General features: G+C 39.9%; 1 protein-coding gene across 4 annotated transcripts; it reads left to right on the forward strand.

Annotated features, from left to right (window-relative positions):
• Nucleotides 1–1,884: 1,884 nt before the first annotated feature.
• pacsin3 (protein kinase C and casein kinase substrate in neurons 3) lies at nucleotides 1,885–20,859 on the forward strand. 4 transcript variants are annotated; one of them, XM_049718871.2, is made up of 11 exons: nucleotides 1,885–2,353; nucleotides 5,865–5,943; nucleotides 9,426–9,542; nucleotides 9,865–10,021; nucleotides 10,443–10,678; nucleotides 10,783–10,938; nucleotides 11,958–12,133; nucleotides 15,452–15,572; nucleotides 16,179–16,321; nucleotides 17,885–18,057; nucleotides 19,603–20,859. In XM_049718871.2, exons 3-11 carry the CDS (start codon nucleotides 9,483–9,485, stop codon nucleotides 19,716–19,718), a joined length of 1,338 nt encoding a protein of 445 aa, XP_049574828.1. In that variant the 5' UTR covers nucleotides 1,885–2,353; nucleotides 5,865–5,943; nucleotides 9,426–9,482; the 3' UTR covers nucleotides 19,719–20,859. The 4 variants fall into 4 exon arrangements, with proteins under 4 accessions (XP_049574828.1, XP_049574830.1, XP_049574827.1 ...); XM_049718873.2 differs by having other exon boundaries at nucleotides 1,886–2,353; nucleotides 9,426–9,526; XM_049718870.2 differs by lacking the exon at nucleotides 5,865–5,943 and having other exon boundaries at nucleotides 1,886–2,353.
• Nucleotides 20,860–20,989: the final 130 nt, after the last annotated feature.

The raw sequence follows: 20,989 nt of genomic DNA on the forward strand, positions 1-20,989 counted from the left end.
TTACGTATGTCATGACTGAAAGAACAAAATCATGGATGCAAGCGTTCAAATTGAGTTTCTGTCAAAGGTGTCTGGGCTCTTCTTTAATTCTGTGTTTGTGTAGTATAAGTAGTTGGTTCTTTGTATAAATATGCCTGGTTTCAACAGCAATATGTGGTCTTTTTACATTTTATGGATCCTATTCTTGATGCTATCATTCCACTCTACACCGCAAGACCACATCCTCAGTTTAGCCGTCCGTGCATCCCAGCAATTGCGGAAGCATCATGTTATGGTATGCAAGGCTCCAGACTAACTCTTTAAATTAGGAGCACAGTGCTTCCTAATCTGAAATTTTGGGGGTGCATAGTAAATCGACTTGTAAAATAAAAATCCACTCTACTCAATTTCACTCTAGTACTGATAAATGGACTCAAGCGTGGAACACAAGTTTGTTAGCCACAACAAAAAATTCAAGAAAACATCCATCCATCCATTTTCTGAACCGCTTAGTCCCCACGGGGGTCGCGGGCGTGCTGGAGCCTATCCCAGCCGTCATCGGGCAGTAGGCGGGGGACACCCTGAACTGGTTGCCAGCCAATCGCAGGGCACACAGAGACAGACAACCAATCGCACTCACACTCACACCTAGGGACAATTTGGAGTCTTCAATCGGCCTACCAAGCATGTTTTTGGAATGTGGGAGGAAACCGGAGTGCCCGGAGAAAACCCACGCGGGCCCGGGGAGAACATGCAAACTCCACACAGGGAGGGCCGGAGGTGGACTCGAACCCGCACCCTCCTAACTGTGAGGCGGACGTGCTACCCAGTGCGCCACCGAGCCGCCCTTCAAGAAAACACATTAATTAATTTAAAAAAAAAAACTGCAAATATACTGGTAGCACAGGTGGGAGTGTATGAACAGTTTTGGTGCACTGTCGCAAAATATTAGGCGCAAAATGCCACCATAAAGAAGCTAGCCATTTTAAAGCTAGTTTATCATCTGTAACTGTAAAAAGCAAAACCTGCAATAATGACATTTTTCAACTTGCATGAACCTGGATAGGGTTACCAAAGTATCTCCTCAAGCCTTGATGTACCTCAGTGAATCTATCTACAAATGGAGTAAGTTTAGCACTGTTGCTATCCTTGTTCTAGGTTTGGCCGCTTTGTAAAAGTGACCTTAAGACCATGTTTTTGAGTAACTCAGGTAAAAAAATCCCAATGTTGACCGAAGAATAACAGAAATTTCTGGCACATGGTAAGTTGTTAACAAAACAAAAATATGATAAAACAATAAACAAGAATGCATGCAGAACATACCACTGCTGTGTAAAAGATTCCATTTGATGATCGTGGTAAGACAATGACCAAAAAGCACAAAACAAAACCGAACAAATCGACAACAGAATACCTTTTTTGGAGTGGTCAAGTTAGTCTTGACCTCAAAACAGTGAAGACTGGTTTGACGTTAAGAGAACAACAGTAGTGCAACAGTTGTTGGTATAATTTACAGCTTTTGCTGGAACATTTTCTGCAGTTGCATCTTGAATCCAATAGGTAGCAGTAAAGCTACGTAAAATTCCTAATCAGTTAAACTCCAACTCTATCTATCTATCTATCTATCTATCTATCTATCTATCTATCTATCTATCTATCTATCTATCTATCTATCTATCTATCTATCTATCTATCTATCTATCTATCTATCTGTCTATCCGTCCGTCCGTCCGTCCGTCCATCCATCCATCCATCCATCCATCCATCCATCCATCCATCCATCCATCCATCCATCCATCCATCCATCCATCCATCCATCCGTCGATTAATTCAAACAGGCCGTTAAGTGCTTAGTGACGTGCAGTCTGACTGAAGTTACTGTTTTCCTGACGGTCCGCGAAGGCAGCACCGCGGTGCCGCAGACACGGTGAAGGGTTAACGTGTAAATAGGATGAATGGATATTGTGGCGTGCAGCATCTGATTACAGACGCCAGTCAGGATCGTGGAAAGAGGACTTCTCGCTATCTAGTCGTTCCAAACCGATTCCAAAAACTTTTAGAGGTAAGCAGCACACATGATTTGGTGAAATACTATTGCGTATTACAACCGAAGACACTGAGCCTGCGGACATTTGAAAGTTGGACATTAACGTTGTAAACATGGCCGAAAGTGGACGCCCTCGGGTCACTGTGGAGTAAAAACTCGAGATGATGACGCACTTGATGAAGGTTTACAAGTGAAGAAAATACAAGGTTGGACCACGACCAAGTTTGTAACATCTGACTACTGAATCGTCTACCCCGGAGGGGAACAACCGCGCAATCCCAGGTGGATTCTCCTTCTGGTTTGTTCCTGCAGCTCGGGGGATAACAGGTAAGCGCTTGAGCGCATTCGGAACACTTGTCCTGCCGTCTTGGGAAAACAACAACAAACAAAACGTGTATGTTGAAGCCATGGAATCAGATACTCTGAATCAAATGCTGACATATGGTGCTTGATGACGCGTGTTCTACGAGGTCATTTAGTCACTGGTCTTTATTTCTTCTTGGACCTATAATCACCATAATTACAGTTAGCCAACGATCGATACTTATATACGCTTTAGTTGTAAAGTCTTATTGAGTAAAAAAAAAAAAAAAAAAAACTAGCATTATATAAGACAGCATGCATGATAATCATGCAGGTATCTTATTTAATCGACCATGTGGCGTGCTGGCACATTAATACATTAAGTTGCTGCAGGCAGCGTGACATTTTTATTTTATTTTCACATTTTGTCAAAAAAGTCCAAGTGGAGCGCCAGTCCAGGTATCATTTAAAAACTTATTTTGGTTTATTGGTTGTTGCTTTTGTATAAGTAAAATATTAAACATCCTATCACAAGAACTTTTTAAGAGTATCTTGGTAGCCAGTGACAGGCTGGCAGTAGCACTTCCTTGCCAGCGTTGATGTAGAAAGTACTGTACAAACTGGCGAACTGCAATGTTTTGTCATTTTAGGCAAATCATGTTTTCATGTTTCATGCAGCTTTACAGGCCAGCAATACTTGAGTGCTCTCTGGTTTTAAACTTCTATTTTTACAACAGGAGCTTACAAAAGACAGCCTCGAGGATGTCAATAATGTTCAGTTGTAGTTAAAGTAACTGCTGGTGAAGAGGGTGTGGCACAAAGAAAACCCTAACTGTGTGTGAATAATGGTGTTTATTAACGGGCATGACCTCTAAAACTCTGCTCGGAAAGACATTATGACAATGTCACAGGTTTGGAGTCCTCAAAACATCTACTAGATGGAATGTGATATCAGAAAGAAAAAGTGTGCAAAAGCAAGGACACAAGCTCCTGCTATAGAGGAAGTAAACCCCAAGATGATATGTTCTGTGCAGCCTAACTATTAAAAACACTGTTCTGTTTGTGGAATATTAATAAAACAGGCAAAATCCATCTCAGGCGGCTGCCATTTTGCTACTTGCTGTCGACTAAAATGACATCACAGTTGCCAGGTCGCAACCATTTAGGGCTCAGAAGTTTTTTGAAGCGATCTAGCAACTGTGATATCATTTTCAGTTGACAGCAAGTGGCAAAATGGCTGCCCCTGAAATGAATAAAAAAATTGATGTATTTTGCTGCTTAACTCATGTTCCACAAACGCAATATTAATTAGAATGGCGTGTTGAGACTAATGGCAGCACGTATAACATATGGTAAAGAAAGGTTTTGGGTTGACTTGCACTTTAAATATGTGGTCCTAAAAGATTTAATCATCTAGGCGTTTGTGAGCCAGTGGTCTGTAGTCTCTTTGAAATCCACATGAGGGGCATTGGGAAGTATAAAAGCTGGAACTGTGTGGTGGTGAGTGTTAGGTAAAATCCTAACAGCTTCAAGTCAGTGGAATTTTGTGGCAACCTAAATCATGTCAATGCTTGATGTTAATTCCTTCCTAGTCTATCAAGTCTTTGGTTGACCCAGTTAGTTTGCACGTCAACATGTCTTTTCTCCCCGTACTTTCCCACTTTTGCTGTACATGACAAGAAGCAAAAAATGATAAAAAATCTAGAACATTTTGCCAATGTTGTAAACCTAAGTGCCAAGTGTTTTCTTAGGTGAACAGCAGGAGCAGGACAATCAGATTCTGGGTTAATCTTTGGCCTGGTTGCATGCGACACGTAGCGGATTATGCCAAACCACCCTCAGTCAGCGTCCCGAGGAGTGTGGATAGCGCAGAGGCGGTCCTGGCCCAATCGCTGTAGTGGCGATGGAATGAAATGAGCTGGGAGAACAGCTGTATGTGTGGATGAGTGGGAACAAGGCTGAGTTATCCCTTTCTCTGACTCTGCTCCTGCATTTGCCACCCTTGTTCAGTTCCTATCCTCAGCTCTTGCACTGAACTGTCACATGTTTTTTTTGGTCAGAGAGGCACACAGTGCCTCAGTCCCAAACAATTCCATAACTCAGTACTGTAATATTGACATTTTCTCAGAGATAAAATGACTTAAAGCCTCCAAATTACCAGACACAATTAAGTACAAAACTCTAAAAATGTTATGGCGTAATCGTGTGCCTTATGTGGCCTGTGACTTGGCATTAAGATCTCTGGTTCTCTTCGTATAAGTACAACTACTAAAATTTCATGAATTATGAGGGCTTCTCCTATTTATAGCCACTTTTGGATTGTCTTTTTTAACGTGAATTTAGGTCAGGGCTCAGGCTTGACAATAATTTTCTTGTGAGACAATTCTTATTTGGATTTTGATGTTGCTCTGTAAAATATTGTAAGTCAATAGGTATGAAAAATACAAGCAATTAGTCACATGACATGTATGCTTTATTATGTATGTATAATGTCATTCTGTGATAGATCACCCAGTGGGTTAAACCAAGCAGCTTTCGATTTAAATGAAACCTGGTGTAGTTGTAGATAGTTATGGGACAGCACTAAATCTCCAATTTTAGGGTAGTTGGATCAGGGTTTTGGGAGCTATGGTGTGCCAGATTTTGAAATCCTTTGCTAAAAGGGCTGCACAATATTGGAAAAATATGTAAGATATAATATGGATGTTCATATGTTGTGCAGAACATGTGAGCGATTACATTTCATGGAAAATGTTTAGTCATGTGATGCAGGTCAAATTATAGGTTAAAAGGTCAAGTTAAAAAATATGCACCAATCTTTTAAACGCAGATTCCGAATCTTTGTTGAATTGACTTTCCAAGAAGATTGACTCAGTCGTTTCCGAGATGTAAGAGTTTTGCTGCCGCAGCCCCTGCTCCAATTGACCTACAATTTGAGATTTAGTGTTGTTCCATTCACAAGTTCACCAAGGTTTCTTAAATCAAGAACTTGGTTAAAATGCGCGTGTGTGTTTGTGTGTGTGGGGGGGGGGTATTTGATATCAGTGTATGTCAGTCAGCTGAACTTTAGTTGTCCTTGTTATAAGTCATTTAACCTATTGCCAGTTTAACTGCAGTCCAAAGTAGTTGTCAGTTATTTGCATGTATAGAACCCCAAGGCGGTGCCTGTTGCTCCCTTTCCAGTATCCATGCTTCACTTTTACTGCTCATTAATTCCTACCCTTTCTGTTGTGGTCCTTTAGCCTCCATTTGCAATCCCGTGCCAAAGCAGGGTATTTTAGCAGTGTGAGTCAGTAGCTTTAACCTTCTTCCTGCAAGGTCTTGGGGCGTCCCTTGCTCTTTCATTAGACTTGGCCAACAGGCTCTATGTGTGGCATTTCACTGTGACTTCCAAAATGTGCCACCTTCTAACCTCTTCCGAGCTTTATAATGCTCAGCTGCCTTGGGTGTTATTCTGCAAGGGCTTCTTGCTGCTACTCTGCTGTTCAACCATTTTTCATCTTCCTTTCCGCTGTCTCATCTTTTGCCTCTGTAGGCTTTCTTTTCTCCTCTGTCTCCCAGGACTGAGAGACCCTTTGGGACACCTGTCCGTCTTTGTTTTCATCTCTGGTAAGGTAGGTTCTGCTGACTCACTGCCCTACCGACGCTCGAATTGTCTTCTTTTTGTCCTGTAAAGTCCCAAACGTGTTGTTGCCTGCTTTGCTATCAGCATTTTTTCATTTTTAGATGAGAATTATTTTAAATTGAGACATAAACTGTGACTGGTTCATCAAAGTATAGTCAACTTGACTTTCAAATGACGTCATTGTGAACCCCAAGAGCTGGATGTTGTCCAGTTAGAGCAAATGAGAGGTAGAGGTTGATGCCACGTGGAATGTGTGTTGCCTTTCTTCATTCAGTTGACCTTTGTCCAATGTCCAGGCAGATAACTCTTAAACTTTCCCAGATTGCAATGAGCCACATAATTTGTATTTAATAAGTTTTACTTATAGCACTGATTTCATTTGTTTTAAAATTATTTTTCTAACAATGCAAAGTGTGAGGGTTCTCAAGCAAATAATCCCCTGTAGCACTTTGTTTTTTCCCCTGCAATGGATTTTTCGTTAAATAAAAAAATCCGCTTGTCATTTGGGAAAGTACTGTTCAACAACCTGTTCCAAACCATACCGTACTTTTCCTTGTAGTTGCTGTACGAAGATAACCTTGGCTTGCAGTCAGTCACATCACACCGACAGTTGAATTAAAGGCCTGAAAACCTCTCATTTTGAAGAATACAGTTCAAAAATATTTTTGCCGCTTGTTCAGTGGGTTAAAACTAGTGTAGTGTCTTGTAGTGGAGAATCCAATAGTGTCCTCTTGTAATGTTTTGGGGTTTAAGCTGCATAAACAAGGGATTTTAAACAACAAAAAGCATAAATGTATATTATTCTAAACACATATTAAAAGTTACTTTCTCCCAAATTTTACATAACATTTATAAACACTTTTGTTTCTGATCAAATCTCATTTATGAAAGCGATAATGGCACCAATGGTGAACAAAACTTGTGATACAACACTAGATGTGGGAAGAGTTAAAGCAGCTGAATCAAAAAATATCTCAAAGTGCCTCTGTTTATAGAAATTTGGAAGCCTCCAGGCCTTAATGGGCAGTTTAGAAACCATCCCAAGTGTTGCTGGAATGTAGAAACCAAGCATAGAAAATATGCTGGTGGAGCCATGTTTGTACTATGTGTTGAAGTATATTGTACGGGAGTACAATAATCAGATTAATGACAGCGAGGTTACCAGTGGGGGCTTATGAGGTCTGGACTGGCCTCTCTATCCGTCCCTCACTCACTCCTCCTCCTGACCCACTTTGGTATAAACCAACAACTAGTCGACCCTCTTTTTTTGAAGCAGCAAATCTGTTTGGATTGTGTTTTGAATTGATAAGCGGTTTGGATAATGGATGTATATATTTCTGTCAATTCTGAGCCCCAATCTTAGTAATATAAAAATAATTAAGTGATGGAAATATGACTAAGCTTTGAAATGGACAAAATATGGCATGGATTTGTCTCTTGGGATGCAGACCTTTTGATTGATTTTTATTTGATTTGTTTACACTTCATTGTTAGTGCCAGTTATTATAGTATAGGTAATTACTATGAAACCATGCTATATATCTTGTTTTTCTGGGTATACCAAGTTGACTAAACTTGTCATACGCACATTTATGGGTGGAGCTGGAATGTCTTTTCATAGTTCCTCCATCTCTAATTAAAGGCAAGCAGGAAAGTACAGAGGCACAGGCAGCTGAACTGCCAAAGACAAGTGGGCGGCGTCCTCTGGCGTGCTCATGCTCAACTCATGCAAATGTACGTCTGCTTCAGGGTAAATCCTGACACTATTTTTTCGCCGCACGTTTGAATTGAGGGACTTGACCTTAAGTTCATAATTTGGAATCCAGTGTAAAAACATTGATGTATATGTACGTTCACTTCATAATATAGAAAGTGAATGATCATTAGAACCCAGTATCTCAATTGTTGTGGGCATTACCGTACATTTAAGATGTACCATAGTTTAATTTCCACATTTGTACACCTTCCGCAGGAGACCTTGAAGCTATTCTCAAAACCACACCCTGGCATTTACATATGCTCTAGTTTGTGGGCCTCACTGCTCTTTCAACCATCCCTAATCCTGGCAACTAAATGTTCAAACACCAAACGCTAAATGTTGTGTGGACATGCATTGCCCTGTAGGATGCACGAGCAGCTATTGGCAGCCCTCGGTAAAGTTGGGTTTCTCATCAGCCCGCATGTTCTAGCATGCATGTGGCAGATTCCTCTACTATTCGCATGCCTTTCGTTCGCCTGTGAGACACACACACATGCACTCTGTGTAAATTACTTTGTGTTCGAGACATTCTACGTGTCTCTTCACATCTTTGGAACGTTACTCATCTACTCGTATAAAACACACTAGCACATAAGATGATTTGGGTTTGAATGTATCTTTGCTTGATTGTCTGTTTTCTGTTTTTAACTGGATACCTGAATTGCAGAGGGACGATCAATTGTTACATCATTGTAATAACGAAGAATTGCATTTGCCTATCAATTTGCATGCATTTACAGAATCTTTGTGGAGTTTCTTAGTGTAACTTAGTTAAAATCAAACCAAACTTAAAATGTTTTTTTTTTCCATTTTTGTGTCTCGTCTTGGATTTTTTTTCTCTATCTTTGTCCCACTATGTCAACCCTTAACACCCGTTACGGAAAATTATGCAAGTAGATTATTATTCGCAGCTCATATGGTTACATTATATTGTATGATAACACTGCACATGAACCATGTTGGCATTCATTCACCGCTATTATCTAACTTGGGATAGATAAATAGAGGGGGGCCTTGAGCAATGGCTGTTTTCATCTCAAGTTGTTGTGTCTGCAGCAGGAAGTTGTTTAACCTTGAAAGAAAGTTCTGGCCAATGACCAAACAGCAGGAAGTGGATGTATAGAGAAGTTAGGTCATGCTGAACTCTGGGCAGAGTTTAGCATCAGAGTACCGCCGGAGCATCACATCTGAAATATATTTCGGAAAAGTAAATGTATTACGTTGTTTACAACAATCTCATTGTTTATTCTTCAACCCCGATTCTCTTTGCATAGAGGTTTTTGTGTTGCCATCATTCCAAATCTCAGTTTGAGTTAGGTTTAATGTGGTTTATTTAGGTTAATTGTTTTTGTTGCTTCCAGTAAAAATATGTGGGGCTCGGTTCTCCGATTTCATTGGTCAGCAGAACATTTGGATCAGTGATATGCAAGAGACAAACTGGGTCAGGGACAGCCTCCAGGATTCAGTTTTTTCTCTTTGTTGGGGTAAAGGGGAGCTTGACCGATACATGGCGGGGCTAAGAAGATAATTTATGAATATATTTTAGAATATACAATGAAGTGCTTAACTGTAGCTACGCAGATTTCAGATGTATTCTAATTTATCACTTGTTACTATTTTAACTAGATTCATGCAGATTTTAGATGTATTCTACTTTATTATTTGTTACTATGTTTTTTAATCTAAATTATATCTTAATCTATTTTTGGCAGTTTCATCACTCGCTGCCATCATTCTGTGCTGTAAGGCTGACGGCAAAATGTCTTCCAATGGAGACCTCAGTGAACTCGGGAGCTGCGATAGCTTCTGGGAGGTATGCTAGCTGCAAGGCAAGCCAACTAACTGTTCAAATGAATTGTTATTACAACAAAGCCCATAGGCCATTTCCACCAGAGAATAGGCCTTGGTTTATTGTGGTTCCTGCACCTGTTCACCACTCTGGATGTTTAAAATGTAATAGCAAAGGCCAAAAGACATAAATTATGTATGCAGTTTTAGACCATAGACTGTGGAACTATCATTTGGAACAGTTGTCAAAGGCATGACTTGGATTGATCGGTCAATAATGTGAAAATGCTAAACCAATAGAAACTGCATTTGAAGTGTGTCTTTTATGGTGTGGTGAATATGATTGCTTTGTGTTCCAAAAAGCCGGGAAACTACAAGAGGACGGTGAGGCGGGTAGACGACGGCAACCGACTGTGTAATGAGTTGGTCAGCTGTTTCCAGGAGCGGGCTAAGATTGAGAAGAGTTACGCCCTTCAGCTCAGTGACTGGGCCAAGAGGTGGAGAGGTGCGGTCGAGAAAGGTTAGTTCAATGAGACCAGGGCCACAATAAACATCCAAATACATTTTAGGAGCTTCCAAGCTAGCGGTAAAGATTTCATTTGTCATGCGATTAACATGCACAAGATTACTAGAGGCATCCCAAGTTACCAAAATACTTAGTGATTTTCATTCATATTTATGACCTACAAATGGTTTTCATCCTGCAATGGGGACTTTACTATTCCCGTGGCATAGGTTAGTGATAGACTACTGCACATTCAGATGCATGAAGACTGCAGTAGAACCGGAACACTGTCAAACTTTAATATTAATCTCTATAACAGGGCTTTGCCACTTTGAACTATATTATACACGTCTATATTATACACGTCATATATACTCTGCGGTCAAGTTGAGCCAAAATGAGTAATTGTCTTGGCTTTTACTTACGTTTTACTCAGGGCCTCAGTATGGGACACTGGAGAAGGCGTGGCATGCGTTCATGCAGGCAGCCGATCGGCTCAGCGAGCTCCATCAGGAGCTCCGTGACCGGCTAGTGGCAGAAGACAGCGAGAAGGTGCGAAATTGGCAGAAAGAAGCCTTCCATAAGCAGATGATTGGAGGTTTCAGAGAGACAAAGGATGCTGACGATGGCTTCCGCAAAGCTCAGAAACCCTGGGTCCGCAAATTAAAAGAGGTTTGATACATCGATTTTGATTCATCATCCTTCTCAGAATAGGTTTATCGATGTATGTGTTATTAGAGAGGCTGTCATGTGCATTTTTTTTTTTTTTTGTCTAGTTGGACACAAGCAAGAAGAGCTACCATCAAGCCAGGAAGGAGGAGTGGTCAGCCATTAACAGGGAAACGCACGCGAAGGCCGACCCATCCAAGTCTCAAGAGGAAGTCCGCAAATATTCGGCCCGTGTGGAGCGCTGCAACCAAGAAGCTGAAAAAGTATGACGTTTACATGCACCCACTATCTAGATCTCCAATCTTAACCTTCAACTATATCTTTAGCTGCAGTCCTGGATATTTGAATGCGTGACATCTGCATGTGGATGCACATACGTACATGTTGAGTCCTTGTGCCAATCTGGGAGTGTCAGGGAGTCCAAAAAAGCCTGTCGATGTGTGTTTTGTGACTTTGAAACATGACCACACTTGTTTCCTGTGCTTTCTACTCTGCAATGGCAGAAAGCTCCAGGTTATGAAGAGGGAAATGATCAACTAAACAGAAGGAAATCCTTTGACAAATTCTAGAGCAGTCAGTCCACATAGATGTGTGAGGCAGCCAAGAGGTCTTTAAAAAGAAACCTGCACAATGATTCCAGGAAGAGTGAGATAACATCAAAAATGTTGGGAAATTGTCTATATTTAATACTTTTCTTATTCAGAGTGCGGAATAACAACCCAGGTTTGATATGACATCATTAAACTGGTGGTGTATTTACCTCTTCCTGCAGCGGCTTCATGCTGATCTAGTATTTACACAGTAATTAAAAACCACACCTAATCTAAAGTAATAGCATTGGCTTTTATGCTTTTTCCCAAGGTTAACACCATTATGCAAGCTTTTTGACTGAACTCAAATTTTTAAGGCTAAAATTGCTTGTCTTCTAAACTAATGCATTAATTCTGTCTGATTAAGATGCCAATGTTTTATTTATTTATTTATTTATTTATTTATTTATTTATTTATAACTGAAAGGGGAAAAATTAATTTTGTGTTTGAATGTTATGACTGAGAAACTCAGTGAGCCTGCTAAAATTGGTAATAAATAAATTCCACATTCCTATTCAAAGTGGTGATTGAGAGCTCACTGCAATTGAGTTTGCATTAAAGCACTTCATGATGGTGAATTTTTTTTTTCTCCTCGATAAGCACAACCATTCCATCGTGTTTTAAACAATGAAGGTCACAATGTGCAGTCATGAAGCTCAGTGTTCCTTATTGAAGGTCACATGTTTTTTAGGCGAAAGAGCGTTATGAAAAGGCTTTGGAAGAGCTGAACCGCTGTAACCCTCGCTACATGGAGGACATGGAGCAGGTGTTTGACATCACCCAGGAAGCTGAGCACAAGAGACTGTGCTTCTTTAAAGAGGTCCTGCTGGATATCCACACACACCTGGACTTGTCCAGCAAAGACAGGTAGGACAAAGACACATGAAAAGAAATAGGGTGTAAAATATAATGCTTGTTCCTGGGGTATTTTGTCAAAAGCATGCTACATTCATTGAATAAAGATCTGGGAACTGTTTTGAATTGTGTAAAACATTGCACAATACGTCTCAATCCCTCTATATCGTACTACGTTTTCTACTGAATATAATTAATTATTTATTTTTTACTTTAAATAAATGTGTTTAGGGTCACTGGTATGTTGAAAAGAAATATCTGGCGGTATGCTATCATCAAATGGCTTCACTGTTTTTTTTTTTTTGGGTACTTTGGTTATGTGTGCAGTATTTTATATTATTTTTGCCCTGCCAAAACATACCTTCGTAATTGGTTCCAGAGTTGGTTTCATCAAACGGTGGCACTGGCTATTCTGAATTTAATATGTATTTGAGAGATTGATGTAAAAAAAAGTTGTTTGTAAAGTTGTTTGCGCGCATCTTGTCTTCACTTCTGGATTTAGTAACGTCATCATTGTCCTTTAATGTCAGTGTTGGACCAAAAAGATTTCAAACCACTAAAACAAAAAATAAGTTGCACTATTTAACATTCAGCGTTGGTTTCCTTTTTCTGAACATCGCCACAGTATAAATGATTCCCGAGCGCGGCACTGCTGCTGCTCACTGCTCCCCTCTCCCCCAGGGGATGGATCAAAATCACACGGGGATGGGTTAAATGCAGAGGACAAATATCACCACATCCAGATGTGTGTGTGACGATCATTGGGACTTTAACTTTAAAAGGGTGTGCCTCATGCCATAATTTTTATCTACAGTATACAGATTTTTCTCATGTGCTAAATTTAAAATATACATGATGCATGACTCAAATTAAAGATATGCAAGTATTGCATGCCTTTTTTATTTGCTAAGTTTGTGTACACTGATGTTAATGGAAAACTCCTGCTGTTGTCCATTAACTATTGGTCTCACGTTCTGTTTAAACAGTCCACCATTACCATAACAACCCTGGTTTGCAATATCCAATGAGGTCTTAACACCAAACGAGTTCTTTTGATTCTTATTATGGAGATTCTGCTGGAGGTGTAGACAAACAATGACTCGTTTGCTTCATCTCAAAGTTGATTTGGGTGTGAGCTTTGAGATCACCGTGTGGTAAACAGACTAATGAAAGACCCTGGTCCTCTTTCTGTGACCCCAGTTCCTGTTGGAGCACTTTGGTTTTTCCTTTCACAAACTGTAGTTACCAAGGCTGTCATTAAAGTAAGTGGCTTCAATCAGGTTTGAAACCAAGTGTGAGTATTTTGAGGTCAATATTATCTTCAGATGTATCTCATAATATGTACGCTTTTCCAAATATGGATGCTAGTATTTAAAAAACGATTTTGTAACCTGGGGGTCAACTCCTTTTTAATTTTTTTTTTTTAAAATATAAAATCCTTCAAGGGCGGCTCGGTGGCGCACTGGGTAGCACGTCCGCCTCACAGTTAGGAGGGTGCGAGTTCGATTCCACCTCCGGCCCTCCCTGTGTGGAGTTTGCATGTTCTCCCCGGGCCCGCGTGGGTTTTCTCCGGGCGCTCCGGTTTCCTCCCACATTCCAAAAACATGCTTGGTAGGCCGATTGAAGACTCCAAATTGTCCCTAGGTGTGAGTGTGAGTGCGATTGGTTGTCTGTCTCTGTGTGCCCTGCGATTGGCTGGCAACCAGTTCAGGGTGTCCCCCGCCTACTGCCCGATGATGGCTGGGATAGGCTCCAGCACGCCCGCGACCCCCGTGGGGACTAAGCGGTTCAGAAAATGGATGGATGGAAAATCCTTCAAAAGCCATACTCAATTTCAGAATGTGTGATGCAGCAACTAAATATTGGGATGAAATTATTAATTTTACGAATAGATTCACAGTATTTGTCAACACCCGAACAAACACTAGCCAAATAATGTTGGACTTGCACCATTTTTTGTGTATTTTTAAATGCAGTGTTACACTAGGTGTTCACTCAGAATCAGTTAAATCAAACTAAATGCTTTTATGCCACTGCTTGATCACCAAAATTATTGAACAGATCAATTTCTAACTTAATTCGGTCAATTAAAAATAAAATTAATTTTTGTGCTGCTGCTGTTCTTACAAATGTTGCATGGTGAAAACCACCAAGGCTACAAAAAGCACATAAACCTTTTCAGCAGTCTCCACCATTTTTACAATGGTTGCCAACAGCGCGCACAATTTTAGTGAACTCAATGTGGAATCTATTATCAATATAAATCAGACCTGAAGCTGTAATCTGGACAAGAGTATTGAACTGATATAATGCAAACTAAGAAGTATGATTTACTCTATCAACATCTGCTTTGTTGCTTCCATGACTAATTAAAACTAGCATATTTTTTCACAACACGAACTTAAACTGTTTTGATTTTTCTCAAAAATCGACAGTGCGCCTTTATTAGGTGCGTCTCATGTATGGATGGATGTCATTTTTTCATCTTGTCTGTTGTCCAAATTCACGTTCTCCGTTTCATCCGCATCTAAGCGCTAGCAGGTGTCCATGTTTTTGTCGTATTGGAGCTAGATTTACACCCTGCTTTTATGTCTTAAGTAGTGTAGAAAATTTTAGCTTAATTCTGTGGGCAGATCAAACGCTGAGCGTGTTCACATTATAATGTGGTATTGCTCGGTAAATAAATGACACAACTCGTTTTTTGGCAAGTGCTTTGACTGTTGGAACTATCAACAAAGATAGCATTAGCTAGAATAATAACATAACCACTGGTCTTTTTTCTTTCTGCATGAAGATCCCCTTTGTAAATGAAGATATTTTAAAATAACAGTCCATAAAATACTGCACATGAGAGATTTTGCAAGTCGTCAGTGGTCATCGAAAATGTCTTCAAAAATATCTTTGCCCTTTTGAACTTAAGCAGCTGCAGTAACTTGTTGACTAAGAGGATTGACCTTCCTGCCTGTTGCTCCCATGTGACCAAGGAGTCATTTTATAAGATTCAGATGTAGCTCCGACTTGTTGCCACAAGATTTCAACTTTCAAGTTGGCATTGCTGTGGCCTTGTTTCCTTAATGCCAAGTTCACATACCAACAGTGGTGGAATGACAACTAAATTCCACCTGTGCAATGGATAGTAGTTTTTTTTTTTTTTTAAGTCAGTATGTCACATGTCTTGTTTAGTGGTTCTGACTTTTTTGTTCAATAGGCAAAAAGCTTCAGTCAGACCACCCAAAATGCACTGTTAATAAAATACTCTTGTAAATGCAAATCATCTATATAGGGCATAGACTGTGAATGTGAGTATTAGCTTGTCACCCTCTCTGACAGGTTCCGAGAGCTGTACAGGGACCTGGGTCAGACCATACGAGCAGCTAATGAGACAGAAGATCTGCGATGGTGGAAAAACACCCACGGACCAGGCATGAGCATGAACTGGCCACAATATGAGGTGGGCATACACAAAATGCACCACTCAAATAGACGTGAAGAAAACAATGAACGATATTAACATAAATTCAATGAAATTGTAGAGATAAGATCATGTGTTGTCAAAACACTCATTTGTCAATAACCTTGCCTTTTGTACTCACCAGCCAGTTTGTGTGTGTTCACTTCAGACAAACTGAATATTAAATAGGCTTTTTGTGAAAGGCCTGTTGTGTCACTGAGTCCTGAGTGGGTCAATGGAATGTTGCGCTGCACACGCACACACACACACACAAGCAGTTTTCGTCAGACTTTCAGTGAAAATCTGTGACGAGTGGCTGCTTTAACGACAAATTATAATGTTTGACTAGAAGCCTCCGGAAATAGCTGGGCAGGAATAAGTCAGACACACACTAAGGAAATTATTCAAAAGTCATAATTAATCGCACGACTGCATCATACTACAGACAGACTGACTAAATAGCAAGTGGATGTGGATTCAACCATTTAGTCAAATTGTCTTGATTTGAAAATTTCAAATAGTCCAGGTTTATCAAATGAGATACATTTGGATGCAATTTAAGTGATTTTTACGATGAACATTTCTAATGCATGCGTGTGCACGCAGGAATGGACTCCAGAGACAAGTCGGACCATCAGCAGGAAGGCGCGAGCTATACACTCTGATGACAGCGTAGTTACCCTCACCAACATCGTCTCCTCGGGAGGGAATGACATTCCGCCTAGTCCCATCACTCAGAATGCAATCAGGTACAAGACACTTCGGTTGCGTCAAAAAGGGCATGCGGTCTGAATAAACTCATTGGTGTGACTTGTTGTGGCCCCCCTGATTGGATAACAACAAAATATCCACTATGTCTCATTGGAAGCGGGGAGAGGAAGTTCAAAAGTAAAAAAAAAAAAAAAAAGGCTGGGTGGATTTAGTCCATGCAGGTTAAAAAAGAAAAGAAAAAAGTGAGACAGAAACTGTTTTGCAATTCAGACTCCAAAATCGTTCATGTCTGAGTTGTAAAAGACACAAAAGTTCAAAAGACTGTCAGATGTCAAATTACGATTTTAAAATTATTAGGTACAATATAATCATTATTTCGTACATTTTGGCAGAAGGTTCCTTGTGCATTCACACTCAAGACAAATATGTACAGAATTTCAGTCTTCGTATAGTTATAAAGCTTGCCATAATCCTTTTGAATGATGCAAAATAGGGTGAGTCACGAACTGAAATAAAAAAATTTGAATGGTTGTCTCTACTTTGTATGCCCTGTGAACTGTGCCAATCAGTTTGCCCAGTCAGCTGGAATTGGTTCCATTTTATCTGTGACCCAGAGTGAGTGAGAATAAGCAGTACAGAATATGCATGGATGGATAATGCCATGTCTATTCATCTATTTTCTATGTTTATTTAAAATTGTTATTTTTGTTCTTCATTTACTTTATGAGACTTGTATGATTAACATATTTTAGGTAATCATTAAGTATTGTATGTATATGTGGACATAATTAGTGAATGTTCATTATTTGATATTAAAGTGAATTTGCACAAATAAAAGCCCCATCATAAATACCTTAGCCCCTGATGAAAGAATGCCTGGTATGCTCGTAGTTGAGTAGATTAGGCCACTGTACTGTTTTATCTGACTTTAGATAGCGTTTTTCCAGATAAGCTTGTGAGGAATTCTGTCGAATATTGGGCCTTCCCTCAAGGAGTTAACCTTCATTGTCTGTTTTACGCTCTCAAATGTGTGTGTGTGTTTGAGAGACTTTATTAGCCTATGTTAATCGTTCTCTTGCAGTTTATTCCTGAGCGAAAATATTTGACTAAAGAAGTCAAACACGGCTCTCCCTCATTTAAAAAACACATGAAATGGGATTTCAGCAGCATGCTCATATGTTTGGTTAGAAAGAAGCAGCTTGTGGATTCCGAGTCACCTTTTTGACTGCAGATTTTGCTATGACACAAATGCTGTTCTCGTGTCTGGATGTGTCCATGTGCGGCGCGGTTGTCTGCTGGATTGTTTGTTGTTTCACACAGGGTGAGCTTATTAGCAGTGAAAGTAAATGTTGCCCGTAGTCAAATCTTTATAAAGAAAAATGCCAAGACAAAAAAATTGGTTCAGAGGACATGAGAGACTTGTCAGACCACAGCATAGTTTGGTCCCAAACAAGCTGGTAATGTTTCTGGGTGTCCTTGATGAAAACATTTAAAAATAAGCGTTTTACATCCCAGCTTCAATTGGGCTTTGTCTAAGCTAGTAGTGGGAAGTTGCAGAACATTTACAAAACATGACCAATTTGATCAATCTGCTCATTCAGGATTGTCAAAGATGATTCCTCCGACTGGTCAGACGAGGACAACCCAAAGAAGTTGTCTTTGAACGGTGTTGGAGAAGCGGGGGACAAAGGAGAGCGGCAGGTAGACGGTGTGCGAGTCCGAGCGCTCTACGATTACTCGGGTCAGGAGGCTGATGAACTCAGCTTCAAAGCAGGTATTAACCCTCATTAATGCTTCGCGATGCCAGGCATCACAGGAGGCGTTTATTCCATTGCTTCTTACAAAATGTAAAACAAATCATAGGAGACTAAAAAATCGTGAGCCATGATTGGTTGTAACCCTAACCCTGAGACCTGGCACCTGATGTCATTTTCAGACATGGCAAAATGGGCGCCCTCGAATCAAAACTGTGTTGGATTGAGTTCCCCTTTAAGTAAAGAAGAATTTTTTATTTTTATTTCCTCCTGTGATGCTTCATCTATGCACATTTTCACACACACTCATGTCAAACCTGAACTACCAACATGAGTCCTGCTGATGTGTGAGATGAGAAGCATTATGCACGCTTGAGTCTTGTCTGTAAGGTGGTGACATTTGTGACAAAAACTGTTCCAAATGATGCATTTTGCCAGGAAAATTGTGTTGAAGTCACAACACCCGACTATTATTGTGTCTTATTTAACTCCTGCTGTCAGAATTGTACAAATTGTTGTTTTTACTCATACTGTGACTTAAACTGGATCATTTGTGTACAAGCATGCTTTGAACTCCTTAAGATGGAAACATGTCATGTTTCTTTCTGGTCGAGCATATTGGTTTGGTAATGTTAATCATTAATCATTCCTTTGACTACATATTGTGCATTGTTTTTTATGCTTTTTGTGAATTGTTTGTATTTTGGGGTTGTTCTTAGTTTTTTTTTTTCTTAAAGTAGGAACTGAAATCAATACTAAATATAACAAATGCATGTGTGTGCAGTGTCTGCTCTAAAAGTGCCAACCGGGCTTTATTATTTATTTACTTAGTTATTTATTCATTCATACAGCCATTTGTTTTTCGTGCAACATTTCAAGTTACGTTTTATAATGCGCTACTATCATTTTTCTTTTTCTATTGCTGACTTAGGGATAGTCATCAAAGCATACTTTCTTCATGTTTGATGCCAGATGAATTTGCAGATGGTGTTGGCTTTGCGTGGACATATTGTGGTGCCCTGAAGCCTAAACGTTGCTCTAAAACAGGGGTGTCAAACTCATTTTGTTCACGGGCCGCATTGTAGTCATAGCTTCTTTCGGAGGGCCATTATGACTGTCAACCCAAATAAATGTATGAGTACCTCATATTATATACAGTAAAAGCTACAAAACAAACTGACAAATAACTCGTTTTCAAATCCGACAAGTAATAACTGGTCAAATATTTAAATAAAAAAGAAGATATTATTAAATGTTAAGACAATTTGCAATTCTAGTAACGACACACGCATTTGATGCACCATTTGTCTTCACGGGCCACATAAAATGATGTGGCGGGCCGTATCTGGCCCCCAGGCCTTGAGTTTGACACCTGTGCTCTTAAATGTATATCCACTATGAAGAGCAGACTAATCCACAACAATGACAAAAAATATTGAATAAGACAAGCGATAAGTTTCAAATGAGAGTGCCAGCAGATATTGCGGTGCCTCGCTGTGAATGAGAATCTGTACGTGGAAACCTTAGTTGTGCTCGGAAGTGAACGTTTGTAACCGTCCTTGCAGGTGACGAGCTGCTGAAGCTCGGCGAGGAAGACGAGCAGGGCTGGTGTAAAGGACAGTTGAGCAGCGGCCAGGTGGGCCTCTATCCCGCCAACTATGTTCAACTGGGCGCTTCCTGATGACACTCACTCTACACACGGCCAATGGTACAACTAGACTCAAGATGGCAGGACCAATCGCAAAATGATCAGTGCCGTCGTTACGGCACGTACGGACAATTACGAATTAGCATCTAAAACTCATCACTGAGTTGTTGTTCTTTTTCTTCTGTATTTTTTTTTTTTTTGGAGCATTTGAGAAATTTCAAATAAGTTTGGTTCCAAACCGTGGATTCATCATATGTTATATATTTTCAGAATATAGTCTGACATTTAGAACTTGCCAATGGGACGCTACGCATGTTTGCTTGAATGCCGACACATTGCAAGAAGCCAGCTAGGTTTTAAGCTAAGACAAGCTGAGCTGTTGCCACTTAGGTGTGGCATCCCTTAATAAAATGTGGCAAGAACTCGACAATCATTTTTAACACAAAAATATCAATGAGATATATTGTAAACAGAAAGTTTTATCTAAAATCAAAATATATGTTTCAAACCAAAAGCGTATTTTAGGAGAGATTTATGAGTTAAGCTATAGATTTAGCTTAGTTTCCTCCTATCTGACCGAGAGATGACATCACCTGCTGGGTGTGTTCAACGCCTGACGTCAGATGGTCCAAAAACATTTTTTGTCTCCCCAGAAGCAGTGATATAAATTCAGTGAGGATAAGCGGTTCAGATAATAGATGCATGGATTTGACTGCCACCCTCCTGTCCCCTCTAGGTTCACGTTTAATAAATCTACAGTGCGTTTGATTGTGACACTGCATCCACTTTACCTTTTCTATGCGATAGCTGTGTGTAACATCAGCTGATTTGGGCTATGAATGTGAGGCTGGTCGTTTTTCAGTTTTGGTTTCTTTAAATTTAGATGTGGGAAACTCTTCTTCATTCAGTCTCTGCTGAGTTTAATGACAAACTTAGGTGTGGTGTAAGTTGCTATGGAGCCACAAAGCACGCTTGTTAAATGCTTCCATTCAAAGGCTCTGGGTTTGGGCTGTTTGATGTAATTTCATGAGGGAGTTTCTTCTTTGGATTACCCTAATAACTAGAACCTTTCTAACACTTTTTAACACATAAAAGCATCTGAGTCCTCCCGCAATGTGTAATCTGTACAGATAAGCAAGTTCTGAAAGGCAACAATAAAGATCTTTCTACACAATTTTCACTGGTGTTCATATTACATTTTGTACATAGCTATATCAAAGTGTAACTAATATTATTCAAAAAAAGAACTTTCAACCAAAATTGAAAAAAAATCTAATACCTCTCACTGTGTTTATCAAAACTGA

The sequence above is a fragment of the Syngnathus scovelli genome, chromosome 4 (assembly GCF_024217435.2).
Source record: "Syngnathus scovelli strain Florida chromosome 4, RoL_Ssco_1.2, whole genome shotgun sequence".
Taxonomy (NCBI): domain Eukaryota; kingdom Metazoa; phylum Chordata; class Actinopteri; order Syngnathiformes; family Syngnathidae; genus Syngnathus; species Syngnathus scovelli.

Bases quoted from the DNA above. Each gene is read 5' to 3' on its own strand.
- pacsin3 (XM_049718871.2), top strand. From the start codon at position 9,483: ATGGAGACCTCAGTGAACTCGGGAGCTGCGATAGCTTCTGGGAGGTAT. The intron at 9,543-9,864 runs GCAAGCCAACTA...TGTTCCAAAAAG, and splicing joins GGAGGTATGCTAGCTGCAAG to CCGGGAAACTACAAGAGGAC. The intron at 10,939-11,957 runs GTATGACGTTTA...CATGTTTTTTAG, and splicing joins GCAACCAAGAAGCTGAAAAA to GCGAAAGAGCGTTATGAAAA.